The sequence below is a fragment of the Passer domesticus genome, chromosome 3, assembly GCF_036417665.1.
Source record: "Passer domesticus isolate bPasDom1 chromosome 3, bPasDom1.hap1, whole genome shotgun sequence".
Taxonomy (NCBI): Eukaryota; Metazoa; Chordata; class Aves; order Passeriformes; family Passeridae; genus Passer; species Passer domesticus.
Window position 1 is genome coordinate 93,481,081 of NC_087476.1, and position 23,098 is coordinate 93,504,178.

At 37.0% G+C, this 23,098-nt stretch overlaps 1 protein-coding gene across 7 annotated transcripts in view; it reads right to left on the minus strand.

Annotated features, from left to right (window-relative positions):
* THADA (THADA armadillo repeat containing) overlaps positions 1–23,098 on the minus strand; it is a 216,324-nt gene that overhangs the window by 114,579 nt on the left and 78,647 nt on the right. For all 7 annotated transcript variants that reach the window (XR_010359212.1, XM_064414399.1, XM_064414401.1 and 4 more), the window contains 10 exons: positions 22,261–22,471; positions 21,531–21,666; positions 21,030–21,166; positions 20,469–20,618; positions 19,214–19,371; positions 14,744–14,853; positions 7,510–7,642; positions 4,706–4,819; positions 3,492–3,614; positions 2,735–2,826 (listed from right to left, as the gene is read on the minus strand). Coding sequence is in view for 6 of the 7 variants with exons in the window: in XM_064414399.1 (XP_064270469.1) it covers positions 2,735–2,826; positions 3,492–3,614; positions 4,706–4,819; positions 7,510–7,642; positions 14,744–14,853; positions 19,214–19,371; positions 20,469–20,618; positions 21,030–21,166; positions 21,531–21,666; positions 22,261–22,471 (1,364 nt within the window). In the remaining variant the exon portion in view is untranslated. The remainder of the gene's footprint in view (positions 1–2,734; positions 2,827–3,491; positions 3,615–4,705; positions 4,820–7,509; positions 7,643–14,743; positions 14,854–19,213; positions 19,372–20,468; positions 20,619–21,029; positions 21,167–21,530; positions 21,667–22,260; positions 22,472–23,098) is intronic.

The following is a 23,098-nucleotide window of genomic DNA, read 5'->3' on the forward strand; positions in this document are numbered from 1 at the left end:
CTTTCTCAGAAAGAGAAAAGCCAGAGAAGAGTTCTAACTTTATTTTCACTAGAAGAAAAAGCTAAACATGCATAGTGGCATGGGCCACTATAAAGAGCCTTCAGACAACTCCTCTCTCTTCTACATGCAAGACTGCACACAGCTGTTATTTTTTCACATATTAATTTTCCAACTCATCATCTTTTTCTTCCATGCAAAAATTAAAAAGATGCATCAATACTTCATGTTCCAGCAAAGCTTCTTTCTGAAAGTCTACACAAACCACCCCAATTCTATCAGTATTATAGGAACTCTGTTTGAGAAACCAGTCAGAAAGTCCATGCTTCTTTAGAGAGATGCCCAGAATAGCCCAGTAATAACCTAACTCCCTGCTGACAAAAAAGTGACAGATTTAACCTCCTAATCTACAATCAGGGGAACTGGAAACCTAGGCAGGGTCCTAATGGGAAAGTTGGTCTCTGGACAGACTGTCTCTAAATGTAAACAGAGCATCCTCAAGGCAACAGAACAAGCAGCCTAAACCTTTCACAAAAGGTGACTTTCACAAAAAGGTTCTATAGCTTCAAGTCGCTAAAATGCCAGTGCTTTGGAAGTAGGGAAAAAATTACTTGAATACATGAATTTTGTTAGAAAACTTTAAACTCCCCGAGTTTAAAGGCCCCGAAGAGAAGCGCCCAAGCACAGCTGCACCCAGAGATGAGGCTGCAGGGAGCTGTGCAGTAATGGTGACACCTCGTGGTGCCAAACACAGAAACACACACCTCTCTCTTCCCAAACACAGCCCACCTTATACCCACCCACCTATGGGGCTCTCCTGCAGAGACAGGAGCTACAAATCAAATCAAATTTGTTTTCACACCTCCTGTATCTCACAGACCTGTCTTAAGAAGTGTGAAATAGTAGCGTCACAGTTCTGACAAGCACACATGGAAAACAGCAGAAGTGATTACATGCAATGTTTAATGCACAACTGCTAAATGAACAGATGAAGAAAGCCAGCTCAGCTTTAACATCTTTTGGTTAAAATGACTATAGAGAAATTACTGTAAGCAAAAGTTTCAGAGAAGCAAGTCGGCCAGTTACATAAAAATTAATATTGTCGTTAATAAATTTAATTTAGCTACATAAAAGACGCCTTTCCTTCGTTCTGCGATCTCCCATCTCCAACAGACACTCAAATGCATTACCTTCTGCAGCTTCACAAACAGAAATCTCAGCTTCCACAGATCATCACACAGCATGCACTTGAGAAGTCACTTTGCCTCCCCACTGCACAAGTTAGTGCCAAGTTTTACCCAAAGATACAAGTTTTAAAAAGCAGGGTGTCTACTTCTTTCAGAAAGAGCTCAGTATAAAAATCAAAGAAAAAAAAGTAACTTTAAATGCTGTTATAAAACCAAAGTAGGAAAGTGAGAAACAAAAAGCATTTTTTATTGCTCTGCTTGAGCTTCAGGAGGGCTACAGGAGTGAATTTAGATGTGACTTGGGTATGTGACAAAACAAGAATAATTTCATGCAGTACCACAGCTGACATTTCAAATTGTTTTGTGGAAAGAGTTATTTTGTAAGGGAAATCTCCCTCCAGTTTCCCACCTGTATTTCTTCCTCATGTTCATACATGCACAGTAACTAAGTTTTTCAAGTGACACCTGAAATCAACTATTTCACACAACTAAAATGACATCTATGTAGCACCTAGAAGTTGGCAGACCGGTATCATCCCAAGACATTTAGTTTTTTCAAAATATGCATGAAAAATTTATTAGCTACATGCATCAACAGTAAGGAACCACTATAAAAAGGGTGAAATTTCTGAAGGTAAATTGTAACAATTGCCTTCTTTCAGAAACTGCATGCCTTGCCTGTGACGTGAAAATCCATTAGGAACTTCTGAAATGGTTACCATAATATCCATACCGTGACCACTCTATGGCCCCACAGGCTTACCCAGGAATATTTTTTAATGAGTTTATTCTACATCCAGGGTTATTTTCACATCCCTCGTAGAGCAGAAACCTTGGTTACAGAGCACAGGGCATGGATATGCTTCGTTTGGTGAAAAAGCTAAAGGAAGAGCCCAAAGAAAACATAGGGGTCCTTGTGCAGCAACTGGAGGGTGCAAAGAAACCAGAATGCTCAGGACTGAGGAGTTTTAAGAGTCAGAGGAGAACTGTTTTTACACAAAGTGAAATAGTAAGGGATTTGAAGCAGGACTACAGAAGCCAAGGCCAGGATCCCTTGGAAGAGAAATAGCTCTGCAAGCTGCAATTTTTAGAGCTTGGAGAAAAGAGATAGGACCGTGTTCGAGAGCAGGAAGACTAAAAGGGAAAATCAAATTAGCAGGGGTGAAATTAACTCCAGACCTGCTCTAGAAGGAAGTGAACACACATGTAACCACTGTTTCTCTTCTCTTTTACCCCCTTTCTCTTTGCTGTCAAGAGCAATAGGTCTGTTTTGTGACCATGAGAGCCCCTGGCTTTTGGAAGAGCCAATGGTAGCAAAACCTCTCAGCAACACTCCACTCCTGTGAAATTGCACCTGACTATAAATCAACTCTGTGTTTAACAACAGGTATTTTTGGCCCCACACTTCTTGGCAGCATGGTTTATGCACAGCTAGGTGTTCTTGTAACATCATGATTCAAATATATCCCATAAAGCAACGAAGATTTTCAAAATGCTGTTAGCTAAGGTCATGTTTTGCAAACTTCTAACTGCTATGAAGTGAAGCTTACCTATTTTTTTTGGAATTTTCATCTTTCCCTCTTTTAACTCCAAAAATTCTTGTAATCAGAGCGCTAAAAAGAAGTGTAGATGAATTTCGTACCTAGTGGAAAAAATAAGAACTACGCTTTAAACACCCCTTTGAAATGTACAATCTTTTAAAAAACACCATTAATGTAAAGTCAAAAAGAATAATACCTGAATGAAAAGCATTCTACAGGTCAGCACATGGAAACTGTTAATTCAGAGCATCCTTCCAATGAAGACGGTACCACTGGAAAGCTGAGGTTCTTTGGAAAGAACCTATCTTTATTATATCTATCTTTATTATAAGGAATACATCCAGATTTTTAGTGGCTCAAAGCATTCACCCTTATGTAGAGCAGATCATTAAGTGCTCTACCTGAATATGCCACATGGGATCTTTAATTCAAGAGCAAAGTAACAGTCAGAACGAACGCAAATGCACTTCTTACTAGCTAAGTGCACTGACTCAAAATTTAACAGCCAGACAGACTTTAACCTATAAGGTAATCTATGTCTCTACCTTTTTTGCATGTCAGCAGTTCACAATAAGAAAAATTAAACAAAACCAAAATAACAAGAGCAATATTATGACTTTTTTGCAGGTCTACATTATTTTTTACTGGACCTTAAAATATTACATTCCAGAAATTGTGGTAGTGCCACTTACAAACATGACCAAAGCTTCACTGAACAGGACCACTCCTGTTAAAACTAGACAAGCAAAAATAAGAATTAACTTACTGCCCAGACAGGTGACATAAACCCTAGAATTGATGCTTTTATTCCATCTGCAACATAAGGCATGATGTTTTCACCTAAACGTGTGTCCCTGTACAGTGCCCGGAGGATATTTAAAGCATGAACCTGTGGTGGGAGAAGAAATATATGAAAAATATAAATTAATTAGTAAATATCTGAAATTTCATTTATGTAATTACAACAGTGAATGTGCAAAGCAAAAACAATCGATATACACATTTACAGCACTTTATTTCCATATTAAATACAATAAATACTGCTGCTTAAAAATGCATTAAAACAGTGCTGCAGTTAACACTGTTAATAGCAGTTACAGTTTAAAAATATAGTCCTCTCATAACTATAGTCCAGGCATTGTAAGTGAAGGCCAACATTCTTTTATCCTTAGCTTATCATGGCTGTAAAAATAACTTTTGAAGTTCAGAATCATATTTTCTAACATTCTTGACACACTGTAGATACTGTGAGAAAAAATAAACTACAGCTCGCAGGAGGGCAATATTAAGCTAAAACTGACAGCCAGGCTTATTCTATCATGTGGAGCATTTTCTGGTATTTCTCTGCCCTCTGTAAGGGAAAGTGGTAATACACGTAGCTTCACAGACTTTGACAAGGCTAAATAAAATTATACCAGCAGAAAATCTGGCAGAGTCATTAGGACATCCTTCTGTGTATTGGGAACAAATTATGGCTTGCACTTACAAACAGACAGAGAGTAAATGATAACATTTTAAAGACATGACCTTTATCTTTAAAGTAAGTTTTTTAGTATTCCAAATGTATGTAATTAAGTTTTAAGTATGACTAAAATCACTTTTCATGTAGCGTTTTACTATGATTCATGCACAAATAACTCATTTATTTACTTTAAATGTAAGCAAAGCCTGCTTGTTCATTTACAAACTTGCAGAAAGGAAGTTACTTATCTATCTGTTTAGAAATATACTCTAGGCAGTAAATTGCTCATATATGACTTCATTTGCTGTACTATAAAAAAACCTTTGGAATTATGTCCAATCAATTTTTAATGTGTTTTACAGTAACTTTGTAACCTCTACACATGCAAAACTTTTAAAATCTAGCTATAGATAGTAAGAACAGAAAATCCTCATTAAAAACACACACTTTCCTTAACTGTTCATAATAACATGAACACACTTTTGACATTTGCCTTTTGATGAGAGGCTGAATTTTACCTGTGGAATTACACTTAAAGATTCATTCAAAGGTGCAGCCAGAGATATCAATTCTTTCATTGCCATTTTCAGCAAATCTGTTTTGCCCTTCTTTGGTTCTGATGCCAACAAAGCCTACAGAAAGAAGAAAAAAGAATTTTAAAAAATCAGGTGTTTCTAGCCATTTTTCTGTACTACCAGTTCTCTCATTCCTGTATTTACCATAGCACAGCCTAGCTTCTGACCATACAAAATGACTAAGAAAAATTTGCAGTTTCAGTTAAGTTTCAGTTTCAACTCAGCTTTGCTCAAAGCTTGTCAGTGTAAAAATCATAGCATTTTGGACAGCAAAAGTATCTGCTGTACTCTAAATACTTAGATTTCCTAGTATGGATTTTTTTAAGGTTAATAACACCTATTTGAGATGACAAGGGCTGGCCAAATAATAAATTCTGGTTTGCAACACAGGATAAAACAAGCAGCACATTTTTTAAATAAGAAAAGAGATGCATCCCTCTCCAAACAGTATTTCAGTGTATAGGACATCCAGCTGAGATGAAAATACTCTAAATTAGTTCTCTAAAATTCAGGACTGAATTTAGAACAGTCTCTTTTTATCTATTAGTTCTTGTTGAATTTTTCCAAGCTAGGACAAATGGATAATCATAAATCATTTATTACCAATAAAAGATTATTATCTATTTGTGCTTTGGGGGCTAGAGTCTGTTCAGCATCAGTAAGAACCAAATGAATTACAGAGTTTAGGCAGAAATTCCAAGAGTAATTTCTGTCAGTTTATCAGTATCTTTAATGATAGGAGAAACAGAGGGCTGGTGGGGAAAAAAAGGTGTTCATGAAGTACAAAAGAGGAGAATGACCTGAAGACTAAAATTTCATAATGTTAAAGCTGAAAATCATGTTTTCCCACCCACTAACTAAAGCTGCACCTTTGCACTATTCAGTAATAACATTTCTATTTTAAAGAGGTCATGGAATGGTTATAACCTCAAAAATTACATATTCTCATTAAAATAGATGTGTTTTAGGTTAACAAGACACCTCACAGGATGTAAATAGCAAAGAGACCACACTGCAGTAATAAAATAACCTTCTTTTACTGCTGTTAGGATACACATTACAGCTTGTATTTTTTTTATCTAAATGCCACATGGCATTGATAGTTCAATTCATTTTACTGAGTCTACAGGCACATTCAAAGCTACCACCAAAGAACACTACCACCTCTCTTTACTATAAAATTGCAGTATGAAATAGCTTATTTCAGACTAATCCCAAAATGTTAATTTCAAACTTTCCTGTTAATTGACCAAACTTTGTACTCTTCCAGAGCTGTCAAAAAAGAAGCCTCTGACCTATTTATCCACAGAGCTGGCACAGTGCAAGCTTTACCCTCTGGAGTCAGTAGGCCAACTGCAGACTGCACATGCAGTGGGATATCACTGGGTCCACTAGTCCTTACAGTAACCTAACATTTTACTAAAAAACTGATTCAAACATGCTGCTTTTTTTTCCACACTGTCAAGATTAAATCTAGATAATGTCCATCAGATTCCAACTGTGCGGTGTGAATGGGGAAACCAGAAAACATGAAATCACTAAATTCCTTCTGCAGTCAACTTAGTCTTAGAAGTGAGAAAGATATTTAACTGCTGAAAATGAACAGGAAAAATGTCTGAAACCAGTGCCCTACTTCTGATCTCTGCTGTCTTGCACACACATCTAGCAAAGCCAGGAGCAGGCTGTGACTGACATAAGAGGTCAGACAGAAGCTGGCTGCCTCAACTTTCTCAGGGCAAACTCAGAGTAGAAAACAAGCAAGATGAATTATTCTGGCAGGGAGAGCTTGCTCCCAGCAGGCCCTCAGATCCTTGGAACGTGCTTGAGACTGTACTTCAGAGAGTGGAGAAAGTTACAAACCGTATTGTTACTCTTGGACTCCTGTCTTAGAAAACTGGTTGAAAATCAAGATCATGGAGGTTAATTTAGGGGAAAGCAAATATGGCTGCTTTAAGGAACAAAGGAATGAAAATAGGTGAAGTGTAATCTGCAAAATAACTCTGCAGTGACTGATCCCAGATGGACATAGATGAGGTGCTGCATACTAATGTGAGGCACTCAGCAAGAGGTGACACTTCAGCAGACAAAACACTGCCATCCCACCATCAGTCCTGAACTTGGCAGAAGTCAAAGAAGCTGGGATTAATGGAGCTGAAGGTAACACAGGGAGTGGGAAGAATGTGCGAGCATGGCCCCACATTCTCAGATAGAAGTCTTCAGTAATGTACTCCTTCACTGCACTTGAGACTGCCAGTCAACACCAGTCAGTGTGACACTATTACTTGTGCTTTATTGCTGGTGAGCGGCCTTCCCAATTCTCTGCAGTATTTAATAGGTCACCATTTCACAATTCTGTGAACGTCTGTTCATATTCTACCACACTCCCACTTTGCACTGAAGTAGCACATAGTTAACAAAGCCTTACTTAATCTGTGAATTGATCTATGAATTTGCCAGAATTACTACAGTTGTAACACAAAGCCTAAACACTGTCTTTAGAAATGCCATTGAAATCTACCACAAGCCAAAAATCTCAACAGTCAATAGAACTGAGATGCCAAACGTGGCTCAATTACAAACATCTTCTTGGTTGCAGGAAGGCAATAAAAGTCTGTATAAAAAAAACCCAAACAATTGTTTGATTAAAAGGGGTTGAAGTGGGGAAAAAAAAAAAATGTAATTTCCTTTTTTTAAATGACCTTTCTGGAGGATATATTTAAATCAGAGGCAGTGACATTAGTTGGTACCTGTATGTAGAATGGAATTCCTGCACTCCGTCGGGTTGCACACAGTGTGGAAGAAGGATCACAAGATTTGATTTCTTCTAACACACAGCTTAGCCAGTGCTCTGGCATCTTGTGCAGACTCTCACTGTTACATCTACATCAAACAGATACATAAGAAACATGAAACAAGTGAATAAAACAAGGACAAAGTCAAAGAAAGCATTGAGCAACCTTAAGTATTTCTTACTGTATGTTAACATCTCCAAGCAAATATACAGATTTTTATTATGAAATCAGTTCAATTTTAAACAAAATGTGTATTTTTCCAGTGCTGGTACAAGTAATGTTAACCCTACTTATTAAGTGCCACTAGCAAAATATATTTAATTGAACAGAAAACAAGATTCTGTGCTTCACTGCAACAACTTTCTTCTGCCAAAAATTATTACCATGTTCTGGAGAAAAAAGGCAAGGACATATGCACAGCAGCCACTGCGTAGGAAGTGACACCTCACAAATTCATATCTTTGCTGCCACACAGTAGCTGATATGTGCCTCTTTATACTAACTATTATTGGAGTTTATAAACATACAAACTGAAACTGAAGCCCCCCCAAAGTAAGTATACATTATGTAAATAACCCTACAAACCTCAGAGCAATGGAAGGAATGAAAAACAAGACACAGTGAGTGCTCTTTTCGATACTAAGTCAGTCCAACTTTTCATAAAGCACCTAAATTCCTCTCCTATCATCAAATACTCCTCCTGTGCAGTTATAAAACTCAGTATTGCCTGAAAGCAAACGACTTCCAAGGACAAGGAGAAACTCAAGTCTACTTCAATTACTGGTGCTGTTCAGTTCAATAAAATGTACCACATTCAGTGTGCAACACCAGCCCATTAATCTCATGTCAGCGTTCCAAAAGGATCATTCATTGTTACAAAAATTTCTATTAACAGGACATTGTTATTAAAACCTGTCACACTGGTTTGATAGGTGACTCAGAGCAGAAGAAATAATTCATCACTGTGGGCAATACAGCTGCAACTATCTAAATCATGCAGGACTTGCCTTATCTAAAAATACAAACTATAATTAAATTCATGATAAGGTAGTGAGACCTACAGTAAGACTACAATCAAGTTTTCTACCTGGGTGACTGAAATAAAGAATTTAAAAGCAGAGGTAAAAGGCAGCAGGTACTGGTGTGAAAACCAAAATCTAATGGAAGATCTGCATATATTCCCTTCTTCATCCTCCTCTTATTAAAGCAAGAATTTACACTGGCTAAAAACCTGATCATGAACAATAAATGAGGCTTTAATCTGCAGTGAAACACTCCATTTCCTTCTTTTACAAAGAATCACACAAAACTAGTAATGCAGAAACCTGAGGCTGCAGGAAGTGCCAGACAGGTCAGCAGAAGACACAGGACACTTCTTACTCTTCAGTAATTCCTGCAGAATTTCCATCACATTTCCTACACTGCTGCCAGGCATTCTCCCCATTTTTTAAGGGCAGCACCTCTTCAAAAGAGCAGTCAGAACGTAAACCACCAGTCCAGAGTTCAAGAGGAACGGGGCTTCACAAGTGATACTCACCTTGTACCATGGCAGAAAAGAAAGGCACTTCCTGCCCCAAGCCTATCACAGAAGCAATCAGATTAACCTGGAAAGTCAGTGAGTTCTCTTGCTTTAACTACTCTCTTTCTTTTGCTGATAATTGTTTGCCCTTGCTTACTTTCAGGATGAATTCCTTTGCTCACTTTTGGGTACACAACTCTAAGATTGAGACCACACAATTTCTTACAGATCTCCTCCATGAGTCTCAGCAATTAAGACACTACTTTGCAGTTCTCTTCATCCACATCAACACGTTCTGCAAAATCTGCTCCTTCTGATCATGGAGACACCTGGTCTTACCTCCCTAGCTAAGCAGAATTTAAATGTCTCCATTCAATCATGCAGAGAACAGTGCTCATCTCTCTTCACTATGTTATCATAGTATTAATATGAACACCCCATGAGAAATACCTACATCTGCTGGGGTGCAGAGGAGCACAAAGTAAAGCATTAAGGAAATATTTAGAATTTGCTATGCAGCACACTGAATATTTTATTCTTAAGTAAACTGAAGGATTTTTCTTTTCTCAGTATTAGTAGAAAGAGGAGAAGCATACTCAAGTCAAATAAACTTCAGACTTCCTTAAAGCCATATTGCTTTGATCTTGCCACAAGTAATTCTACCTTGTTCAGTCACCCACCAATGCACTTTTATTTATTAGAAGGTGAAAGAGTTACTGCTGTAGAGTTAGAAACATTAGAGACTATTGACTTTGCAATGGAGATGACTACTCCCTTCCATTTGGCAGCTCTGTCTTCTTGTGGTCTGGCAAGAAGAATATTGTCATAAGAAGCAGGTGGCCCTAAATTTTAAGAATAACCGAGCTTTACAATAAAATTAAGGCCTCAAGATCAAACGCCATTTTCCAGAATGAAATAGAAATTATTTCTACCAGATGAAACATGTATTGTTAATAATGAAAACACAACACAGTAGGTCAATACACAAATTACTTAAGATGCAGTACATTAAGTGTAATCCACAAATTTCTGTCTGTTCATCTGTCAGTTTAAACAATTTCATACATGCCCCAAACCCTGTGTTCATTATCAATGAGTACAAAAGCCTGACAATCCTAAGTTAAAGCTAAACTCCTCTCCCTAAATCATGTATCTGTATTTTCTCCTATCTGAAATAAATGGTGTGTTAACAATGGGTCAATCTTGAATTTGGCCTTCCTAGATGCAAGTGCCTTGTGGCATAAACATCACATGATCAGAAGCATTTTTCTATGTGTGTATATCCAGAATTCAGTGATTCCAATCAATAAGCAGTTCCTATCTAGGGAAGAAGTTTCTTTCACCATTTTCTCCTCTCTCAACAAGCCTGCAGTATTATTCTTTTTCACATAAGTAATATGATTCCCATTTTTTATAGACACAATATTGCCCCCGGTACTTTTGAGACTGGAATCTAACCTCAAAAACACATTACTATTTAATTTATAGGTCTGCTTTTAAGAACAACTCCTCTGAAACTACAAAGTCCTTCTACTTGCATCCTCGTTGTCATAGCATCTACTCCACAGGAAACAAAATTTTCCAGATTATATAGGTTCATTGAGAAGGGTTTGAGGTTTCTCTATTGGCAAAGCAGAGCAGAGAGAACCCTGAGTGGCTTCAAAATTTCAGACAGTATCATTACCCCATATCTCTCACACCAAGCAGGAAAAGTAATGGAAGGGGAAATATGAACAGTGTTAAAAATTAATACATCTTCAACCTGAGCAGTGCCTTAACATTGTATTTCATGCTTCCTTTATGTCATGTATTTCCTAACACTACAAGCATCTCAATATATAAGAGCAGTGTTTCTCCCACTTTCTTTCTCTCCCTTCAACACTTTTTCCCCCACATCCATGATTATACTTTTGCTAAAAAGTTATTTACAATTTTGGTAAGTTTCACTAGAAAGTCCATTAGTCATATTTCCATTTTACAAGTATTCCTGGCAGAGTAACAGTCACTTCAGAGCAAAAAAAAAAGATAGAAGCAGAGTTTACTGCAAAGGATTAGCCTTCCCCAAAAGAAATGTTACAGAAATCAGACACTGACTAAGTACAGATACGTAATTTTCACTGATAGTGGCAGATTAAACATTTTTAAAATAAAAGCATGATTTTCATCTTTCTTTTAGTAAATTACAGCTTTCCAAAAAACTGTTATGAACTTAACTTATTGCAGCCCCTAAAACAGTGCTCACCACTATTTAAGTTCCAATCAAACATTTGAAAGTGTTCAAAATAAATTATTCCTAAATAAACACATTGCACTGTATGACATTACTCTTCCCAAACCTTACACTTGCATTCTTCAACTTTAGTGAAGCAAAGCAATACCACTATAACTATGCAATACCATTTCAGATTTCCAAAAACCTACCTGATCTCTCAGCAAAGAGATCACTGAATAAAAGAAATGCAAAGCAGGCAAAATGTCATTTAGGACAGAGAAATTGCCTGAGTAATAAGGATTACAGGAAATTAAATCTTTCAATTTTAAAACAGATTTCTGACTTTCTTGAACCACCATGTTATCAGACCAAATGAAGATTTTTTAATTTTTCCAGGCCTTTGACAGGAAATACTCTTTTTAAAAACACATTGCTCAATTCACTGATATCAATATTGCTTGTTATGTAACTGTACAGTTTTCTGAAGGTGCAGCTGCAGACAACATTAAGCAGGCATGGAGAAGGGAGCACTACACTCCCAGAAGGAGTATCAACAGGGAAACAGAAGAATGGTAACTTGCATATTAGAGCAGACTCAGCAATTTACATCCGAATTTCAAGACAGATCAATTTCATCAGATTTGTAAGAAATCTCTGCAGAGGAAATATTTTTCTTTCACCACTAACTCAAACAGGTCTGAATACCATCATTCTGTCTAGAAAAAAAGTCTGCTCTTGGTTTTTATAAGGATTGGTGTTTAAGGGTTGTACAGCTAAAAGCAAACTCAGATAAAAGACACCGCAGCATAAAGTTTTTAAAAAGTGCTTGGCTAGAAATAAGTAAAGGACTATGTTCAATTGGAGTCATTCATAAATGCCTGGGAAAAGGATCAGCCACAATCTTAGAGACAGATTTTTCACTGTGTTTTACAGAAAGAACAAAGTCAAGTGTCAGGGATGCTTCTGCACATCTAGAGTTCAATCCTGCTCAACAAGGTGTCATGCTAAGCTGTACATTATGATAAGCTGCCCTCGACAAAAGCTTTCTCCTCTGGCATTTGTGGACACAGCAGTAAATTAATACAGATTCTGACACTCATGCTTCAAGACTGCCCACGAGCCTCTCAGCTATGGAGAGAGGCAGACCAGCTGAGATTCACTTGCAGAATGGAGCCCCCCAGCTGCAGCAGGGGACATGGAAAGACTCCATGACAATCAACAGACCTGCAAGGCAGCTGCATTCACTGAGACTTAATTCATCCCTTTTGGACGAGAGTCTCAAAATATTCCTCATATCCCAGGAGTACCAAATCAAAGAGTCATTTCCTGTTCTGGTATCAGTCTACTTTCTCCTTTGTTTTAAATACAAATATAAGCCTTGAGACCTGTAGTTCCTGGAAAATATTGTCTTTCGCTGAAACGAATGTACATCCACAGAGCTGCTCTCCAGATCTTATAAATCTTTTTTTCCCAAAGGAACACTTGCTCTGCTTGAAATATCTTAACTTTAAAAATGCTAGGCAGTATGGATAACCAAAAAAATTGTAACAGACATATGTTAATTCAGAAGAGGAAACTTTCTTAATTTTGGAGGGCTTTTATTTTGGATGATACATACATATCACTTAATGTTTGAATAATTTTCAGGCGAACAGGGTTCTCTTGGGCTTGGCTCTTCATTTTTCAACCTAACATAAGGCTGCTGTTAAGTGGATTGTGCTCCATTAAATACAATGGCAGAAAGCAGGAGAGGCAACAAACACACCAACTTTTGCAAAATCTCGGTATATTTGCTCTACTCTATTTGCCTCACTTTTAAAAGACATTTTAAAATTGAAAATCAAAGAAAAATAGCAAGTCTGCGATAAACTGACTGTATTTTTTATATGTTTTCCATTATTCCCTGCTTCTTACTTTGCTTTTGCTATAGGAGAATCCTGCATATTGAGATCAGACCAGTGGGGCTGTACCTCTTGGATTACCTCCTTTCTCCTCCCAAACAGACTCATAGTAGTAAAAGGTTTGTTTGTTGGTTGTTTTGGGGTTTTTTTTTAAAACTGTATCACTCTGATGGCCAGAAACTCTCTTCACACTGATGGGAGAAAACTTACGTCACCTTAGAAGTTCCTGAACCAAGTTTTCATGGTATTGAAGAACATCCCAATATCTGAAGAACTGAGTATGTTCTTCAATTATATATTGAAGAACATACCCAACATACAAGTGCATATAAACATATGGACAGGCAAGAAGATAAGCAATGTTTGAGTAAACAACCAAGTGTAAAGCAAGGTTGTGTGAGCACTCAACAAGCTCCTCAAGCCAATTTGAAATCCCTCAGATTGCTATAACCTGAAAGAAAGTAATGTTCCTTGGAGAGAGAGAATCACCAAGAGAATCATGGCATGCAGTGTAACATCCCAGTGGCACAGAGAATCAACACCACCACGTGTCAAATACCATTATTGTAGCAGTGCTGGTACATAGATGCAGCAGCCTCACCCATTATCCCGTAGCAGAGACCAAGCCTCACTTCTGTTGGGAAAATCTTCTGAGGGGACACCCAGTGAACCTGATCAGCCTGTACTAAAAGCACGAAAACTGTTTCCAGTATGAAATAAAGAAATAGATCTGCACCTCAAACTGGCTGACGTGGGGCAAAAGGGGAACATTGGTTATTTAACCTAGCATTGGTGTGAAAACACAGGTACTTCAAATTGAAAATCTGATTGGTCTTTCATACAAAAAAAAACCCAACAACAAAAAAAACCCACCAAACTGTACCTAGTCAGTAGAAATTTTAATTTGACTTATTAAAACATGGATGGGATACAAACACTGTATACCACAAAGAAACATAACCAGCACTTGAAATCAGCAGCTAAGCCTGTAATGGAAATTCCAGTGATCTTGCCCAGACCTCATGACAATTCTGTTCATTTAGTTCTTCTAGGAAACTATAAAGTTACAAGGGAAAGAAAAAAGCCAGAGTGCATATCACTCCCTGTGATGCACTGTCAGGTAGTCTTCCAAATGTCACAATAACCAACTCTGTGACAGGTAATAGAAGCTTCCAAGAAAATGTCCTGGCTAAAGCAAAAAGTCTGGCATACATTTTCATAAAGGACCAGAAAAGGGGAGTGAAATAGAAGAACTCCACACTCCTACTTTCCCCAAGAGTTTTTAAGAGCTGTTCAGGAAACTAACATGCCAGAAATGAAGAAAAATGCAGCAAGCATTATATGTCTGTATCATTTTTCAACGCCTAAGCACCATCTCTAACCATAAGTATTGTAGTCCAAGTCACAGGCATCATGTAACTGTCATAATGATGCCTACACCAAACTTAAATAAAATCCACATGAAAGCAAGGATCTGTCTGCACAGCCAGTTTCAGGGTCAATGCCAAAATTTGTTAAAACTTGTATTAAAAACACAGTAAGTTGCCCATCCCCTACCTGGAAAGCATTTCTGTAAGTTGCACAAAGCCAGCATATGCCAACTCAAATGCACCCCTGTGTCTTGATTGCAGCAGATGATGTTTGAAGTAATCACCAATATTTTTAACCTAAAAAAGAAATAAAAAGTTAATAAGCCATTTGAAATTACATACAAATAATTTATTTACATATGCAAAATATTTTGCAGTTCAAAGCAACAATCCTCCCCCTGGCTGGAAGGGTCACTGGTATGAGCAAAAAGCAACTAGAAGTCCTATAATAAACACCCACTTACTTTAATAATAACAAATATTATACTCATTTTTTTAGGTGAAGGGGATAGTTCTATATTCTTTCAAAAAGTCCAAAAATATAAAGGACATGAAATTTGTTATTTGTCTGTGATGGACATACTCAGATTTTAAGAGAAGAAAGGGACAACTCTGATTTTCAGGGGAAACAAATGCAGATTCCTCCTTGCTTGCCTACACTCTTGCCAAAAACCCCAAGGAAAATGCCAACTAAAGCACAACAGCAGAAAAAAAGTTCTTAAAAATATTTAAGATATGAAATTCAAATTCCAAAAATTGTACCAAAGGGAAACAAATCTACATTAGATTAGGTAATACATCTATAAATACAAATTTCTAACATTCCAGAATTCTGCATAATTGCTGTTGACCATTAGAAACAATTTTTAAATTAGTGTTAGAACCTGAGCTGTTTTTAAAAGCTTTAAAATTGTAAATGTGATAACAAAACTTTCACTTACAGTTTATTTTCTAGAACTCTATTACAACACAAAGTTTTTAAATCTGTTTGTAAGTTTACAGATCACACAATCTCATTCCACGAAGGATAGGCTGTCTTGTTTGTTGGGTTTTGTCTTTTAATTTTCATCAACTTTTAAGGTCTAAACCAAACTTTCCACTTAATTTGTTTACAATGCATAGCACATACTTAATGCCCTTATACAAAAATTTACTTCAGGACTCTTTCCTGAAAGCTCTCCAATGAAAGCTTCTTTAAATCTTTTACACAAAAGTATAAATAAAATCACGTCAAGTTGCTTATAAAATTCTGCTTTTTCTGTTACTTATACAATTGCTCTAATACTTTAATAGACTGACAAATAATTACATTGTCAGGGACGTTAATGTCATATCTACCTTTATGGTTTTACAAATTACTTACCAGGAGGTTGCATCAACCAAGCAATGAGATTGCAATAATTTAAGAAAAAAAATTAATCTGGGACCATCTACATATTTCCTGCAGCTAAAACTTACCTAATGTGAAACACACTATAACTGGAGATATTTGAGCTAAAAAAGTTATTTCTGAGTAGATTTTAAGGTAGCTTATGTAGCCATGGGATTTCATTTCAGCTTTCTAGTCCAAAAAAGAGGAGTAAGTGCCCTTTATTCACAAGGAACTGACCCATAGACAAGGCAAGTCTCCAGGTGTGTAAACAAAATCAAATCAAGACATCCATACACATGTAAATCAATCTACCAGCCTGTGCCAGCACCACGTTTATGCCTCTAGAATTGGTAGGATTTTTTTTGTCAAAACTTCCAACTTTACTATTTATACTTCTGAGTTTCTTGCAACAGCCATGCTGACTAGAAGCTTGCATCACACTGAACTCACAGGCTCAAAGCAGCATTACCATAACTCAGTTCTTGGTCAGAAATTTAGAATACAACAGGTGAACCTCACTAATTCAACAATGTACAGGGCCACACTTGATGCTGAGGGCAAGAATCCGGGTATTCAAGATATCATTCTCTCCAAGATGTTCCAAAAGATTAATACAGGCCATGGGAGAATCAGTCTTTACTTCTGCTGCCTGCTTCTTTTCACTGTGGCACACAGCTCTGGCAAGCTTATCTCCTAAAATTGTCTTAAAACGTCCCAGGTGAGATAAACAGGAGTTTGAGGAAGAACTAAATGTTCCTCCAGACTTGGAGCACTCATGATTTGTATGTCATATGACCAAAAAAAACACCCCACAGAATCATTATTAGACGTCGTTCTGGTGGTTACATGATACTATTTACATTGATTTCCTTAACAGGCGCAGTTCTGAGCCTGCCATCTCTGGACTTTTAGGATCAGATGGAAAAAGTCTGCATTTGAATAGAGAGATTCCTCCAGCTGTACTCTGCACTTCCCATGTCCATTATTTCTAAGAGCAAAGCCACCATACAAAATAGCTGATATTTTGAAGACTGCCACATAAACCCAACTTCCCATTCAAACAACAAGAGTCCAAATCTGATGTTGTCCCAATTTCCTACAAACAACAATAATGTATCATGCAGGAGCTGCCTCCCTGCCAACCTCTCCCCCACAGGTATGCAGCACAACAGGCAGCATTACTGCTGCAAAGAGCAGCCCCCCAGCATCACACTGCCTGCCCAGAAGCAGTTCTGTTGTACCATTTCCTAATGCACACCAGCACTGTAAGACACTGCACTTCCAGCTGCATGCTCCATTAAAAAGGCAGGTACAATCAATTAGAAGACTGTGAGCAAACTCAACACTCCCTGTGATCTTTTGGCTGAGTAAGTTATAAGAGCATTGATCCCCTAAGGCACAATTCAATAGTTACTGACCTAGCTGGAGTGGAGCATGGTACAAGAGGAAGGTTTGGGGTTTACACGCTGGCCAAGAGGTGCTACCAGATTTGTCTCAACAATTATGTAGCCTGGCTCAAGGCAAGCTGACCAAGGTTTCTCTCTAAGTTTTCCTTCTCTCTATTCTTAAATCTCTTCCAATAGTTCCAAAATGAAGAAAAAGAATACGCAACTTGAAAGAAAAGTTCTACATGCATAAGACAACAAATTCCAGTTTGCTTATTTGTCAACATTGAAAAGTGATTAATAAGTCTGAAGCCCTAGCAGTTATGGCATTGAAATTTTTTGTCATTTCTCGTTAAACCCTCCTTTTTTTGTACAAAACACAGCAATGACCCAAAGTTACAAAAAGTACAGAAAAAACGCCCGTGGTTTTCTTTGGGTATTTCCTTGCGAGCCTGAGGAAAATCAGGATTTCAAACTGACTTCTCATCCATTAGCATTCTTCTTCTTCTTCTGTTTTACAGGAAGATATCTGAAGCATTAACAAGCTGAAGAGGTATCTATAGAAAAAGAAGGTATCTTTATAGAATCACAGAAAATCCTGAGCTGGAAGGGACCCACAAGGATCATGAACGTCCAGCTCCTTCCTTGATAATGTATTATTTCTGAAAGAGCACCCATCAGTGTCTGCTTTCCAAAAACAGAGATGCTGCAGTTAGAACTGACTCATTCTAAAACACCAATTCCTCTGTGACTTGGTGCAGATTAAGGAACATAATGGTGGAAATGCATCTCTGCTCTCTCATCTGCCCTCCAGACCCCAGCAACAACACAAGCACAGCTGTTAACCAGATGAAAACATGAGGATTGGAGACAATGCAAGAATAAAGACACCAACACTATTTCCATGGCACCCCAACATCAGATAAGAATAAAATCTGGGGTACGTAATACTATTTTAAAATGTAAAGTTTAATTTTAATGTAATGTAAATGTTTTATTTTAAAATATAAAGTTCTAACACCTAAGGAAAAATTAAGTAACTCTTTTCGGTTGGAAGGAAAAAGAGGTTAAAAAGTAGTTGGTCTTTCATATTTCAGTCTTGTATGCAAACTGGTTTTGTTCAAACATATGTAAATGAAAAGGTCATCAATTAAACCAGAAATTTAATAAACACAAAATATTTCCCAAATAAATGCCTGTGGTAATCTAATTTCTTGTAAACACTGAACTCAATGTTCTGCAAGAGACCCAGATGGCATATTAACATTTCTGATTTTTAATATGAGAAATTTTTTAATTTCTCATATTAAAAAAATTAGAGGAAAAAGATACAGTCACTTTACATACAAATTATTCATAACAATGAATAAGAGGAAGACAAGGACTAGTCAGCATGTTTGACTTTCAGAATTCTTGACTCTGATGCTAATTAAGAAGAGTTTTAAGCAGAATCCCAATATGTAGAGTTCAAAATGAGACAAAAGAGACTGAATAGGAAGTCAGTTTAGAAGATTTTTAGCAATTCAATTAGTGACTAATATATCCTGAGAGAGAGACAACAGAGAGGGTGGCAGGCAGGCATTGCTATCCCTAAACACATCACGCATCTCATAAATAACCCAATACAATTAAATGAACGAGTTTTTTAGTAATGTAAAATAACTTCTTCATTTATCTGTTTTTAGAGATGGCACTGGATCTGAATATCACTGGATCAAAACAGGACTGATAACCAAGTACAACCAAGAAAATCCTTACACCATGGCAATTAAAAAAAATTTAAAATGCACTTTTCCTAAATAGAACACAGACTTCAGCAAAAAAATTTCTAAAAATTGCCTTTGCCTCACCATCACCCAAGAAGAAATTGCAGATTTTATTATGAAAATTATTTCCCTACCTGTTCTACAGTAATCAAACCCTCTGAAGGTTCAGATGTCGTCTGTGAAGGCAAAAGTTTACACAGCGTCCCTAAGAGCAGAGATACTTCCTTCATGCTTCTCCAGCAACATACAAGAACCATTTGAGCTGTGACATCACACACTTGCCTGTCTTTACCTAAAAAACAGAAAGACAACAAATGCAATAGTGTAACTCAAGGTTCTCAGATGCAGGTCTGTAATTTAAACTTCACTTAGCTCATCTTACAAAACACAATTAACTATGAAAAAAACTTCTAAACTTGCCTGCCCAAAAGACAATTCAATCTTGTTGACCCTAACTGCCTGCTCAACCGTTGCTATACTTTCTTGCACTTGGAAAAAGCAGTAGTATAGACATTTTATCAGAGAAGTGCTGTCTTAAAGAGTAGAGGTCTTTTGGTTACAATTCCTATTGCACACCGAGCCCCAGAAACACGTGCACCATCGCAGGCAGGCATTCATCCTCCCGGATTCATCCCCATCCACCGCTCCAGGAGCCTCCCAGAAGGAAGAAGCGTTTGTGACGCGCCGCCGCCACCTGGTGGCCACTGCGGCATTGCACGTGTTTACCCCTCGTTCTGGTGAAGGAACACATGCGGCCCCAAACATTTCAAACATACGAAAAAGCAGCCGGGGAAAGGAAGTTCAAAAACTTGCATAAACTATTACGTTTTAAAATGCACGGATATTCCATAAGTTTATTCTGGCCTACACTAAAGATGTCAAAGTTTACAATTTCTTTATCGTTGTAAGGTTCAGTTTCATAGCTGTTATTCATTAAAACAGATAAATACTACACCTAACCTTTTACCACTAGAGTATTTCAAGCAGAAGTTTCTGCCTTTGTAATTTTATGCAACAAGTTGTATTGCATGAATATAGTCTCCACTAGCCTCATGTACACTGGAGAGGAAAATTAGAGTAACACTTCTCAACAAAAATACATTTGAATCATTGCTTGATAGAAAAAGTGTTCAAGATTACCTAGCCAGTGCAGTTAAAGCAACAGAGTCTAGGCCAATATCAAAATAACTGATTTTCACTTGTGTCTTAAGACAATCTTCCAGAAGTATAGTGAATTATTATTTAAAGCCATGTCCATGGATAACTAGTTTCTGAAAGGTAAGAACTAAAACATTACACAAGCAAGTAATTTCCAACTGATCATCCACATAAAATGACTCCTCTATAAAAAATATCTTGATTTAATTATTTGTACAGCCTTGGATTTACCTTTCATTTCCATGCAAATATTTTTCGTTTCAGCCAGCTTTTCAGATCCTTCTTTGCAATGTTCTTTCAGAATTTTTGCCTGCATAAAATAATCATTTGTGTCCTGTGGTTGTATCTCGTGCAGAATCATCTGCAGGCGATCTGCACTTTCTGCACATTAAACAAGAGGGATATTTAAGATAGTATAAAGAAATGGAAGTAGAAGACAAAACTGAGGTAATTCATTTCAGGTGTATAAGTACAGAAGAAAGCTATAAGCATTAAGAAAGAAAAAACACAAGGTTCTATGGTGATTAGAATGATCAAGGAAAAAAACCTGAATTTACAGCCCCCGATTTTGAAGGAGATGCAACATTACACTCTGTAAATGTTTGCGGGCTTTTTAGCGAAGAACTCAAGAAAACTTTATCAAAAATTAAGAGTGACCAAAAATTATGACATAAAATGAGAAGCTGAAAGGAAGGGGTGCTCAGTCTAGTTCTGAACGACTGCAAGATAAAGAGACCTGCAGGAGCATCAGATCTGAAAATAAATCTTTTGGGATTCTTTTTGGTTCTTTACCTGGATCACTGTCCATTGGAATAAGACCCTCTGGTGATGAGCTCTGTACTACTGGTGATACCACAGCAGAGAGGCTGTATGACATCAGAATGAGCCTGGTCACTATTTCCTTCCATTCAGACACCAGTGTCAAGTTACTTAAGGAAAAAAAGTCAAAATCACAACCAAAACACAACATAGATTAGAAATAATTTTCTATTTAAAAGAAAGAACCAAAATTACAAACACTTCTGCAACAATATTTATGAAAACTATAAACAGGTTAGAGACTGAAAAGTCTTAAGGCTGAATTTACCACATACAAAGGAATCATCAAACACTGCAGCAGCCACAGGAGTTCTAAAATCCACTGGTACTGGCTTTCCATATAATTAGTACTGCATGGTTTTCTGTTCTCCTTAACAGCTCTTCCACTGTACTTGAACATGGAGCTACAACTTTCCATTTAGTATGCTTTGCTTAAAATATGGAGTTACAACTTATTTACTATATTTTACTTACTTGAAGGGTAATTGCTGCAAAGCCCCATTTATACAGTGCACTCTCCCATACATGGGGAATGATGCTGCTGCTTGAAGCAGAGACTTCTTGGCTTGGAATATTTCTTCTTCAACATTCACCAACAAAAGCTTGATAACTGAAATATTTTAAAGCACAGATTTACACTGAACATTCATATCCTGATTTTCTAAGAAACAAATCTGCTTTAAGAAACAAAAAATACCTGTTTACACAACAATTCAACAGAATATGCACAGTGATTTCCTTTATTATACTTTTCCCTATTTTGTCACTGAAATATATGTTAACATTGATTTTCAGTTATCTGAACTCCAGCAATAGTCAATTTAAGCTGTCTATGAACCAAATGGCAGCTGTGAAAAGCACAACCTACACCCTATACTCAGGGACAAGCCCACAGCTCATGATCAAGTCACAAGAAGTTACCTACTCCGTAGTGCAAGTCAGACTTCACCCTTACAGCCACATTAATACAATGTCACTGGTCAAAATAATGACAAAAGCCATCTTATAGAATATTCAACAGCCTCAACATAAACAGGACTAGATTAAGATCTTACTAAAGAACGTGGCTTCTTAACAGCAAAATACAATATCCTTAAAATCCTGTTAGAAATAAGTATCTCTTACTAAACCTCCTACCAAAAGCCTTATTGAAAAGCACCAAATTTTCAACAAATATTAAAAAACCTTTCCCCCAAAATCTTACCTGCCAAAGTATTCTTCTCCACTGTACTAACTGATGTGTTTTCATCCAGCTGGGGGTTATGCTCAAGCCATTTTCCTAAACAAATGTGCTGCAGTCCTTTGTGATATACTAAAAAGTTCAATAAATATGAAGCAGTGACACAATCATATGGCTTGGTGCTTGTGCTAAGATCAATTGCTGCTTGGAATAGAAGATCGAGATTTTCAGAATCCTGAAAAAAAAAAAAAACCAAAGCAGTAATATTGTTCATCTAGTTGATCTTCCAGATTGATTTAATTAAGCTTCTTACCACCCTGGAATCTGAGAACCTGCTTTTAAATTAAGGTTGCTGGTGCATATAAAAAACACTTGTTTTGTCCACCGATGACCTTACACTCAAAACACGCATGTGCATGTATTTAGCAAGAATACAGAGACATTAAGCATGGGGACAGAAATTTCTAAAGCAGTATTCAATTACACTGCACCTCACAAGAAAAATGTTTTTTTCAAATGAATGTGTTTTATGTGTTAATGGATACTAAAGAGAAGAACAGTTTATTTGGTAGCAGTATTTGTTCATCTGTACTAATGAATTTTAAAATAAATGTTCATCAAGTTATTACAGACAAATCAGTATCAATTCAAACGGCAAAATTTGTGATGAGTCAAAGAAACCAATCAGATAATGAAACCTGTGATCAATCAGAAAGGATAGGAAATAGGGAGCTGAATTTCCTAAGAGTAACCAAGTCAAAATGCCTCAATCATTTACAAAGAGAAGTCACAGCTAAGCCAAGGGCTTGCATTAACTATTTCTCTGATAGTTCATAGTCATACCCAATGAACTTCCCAAACT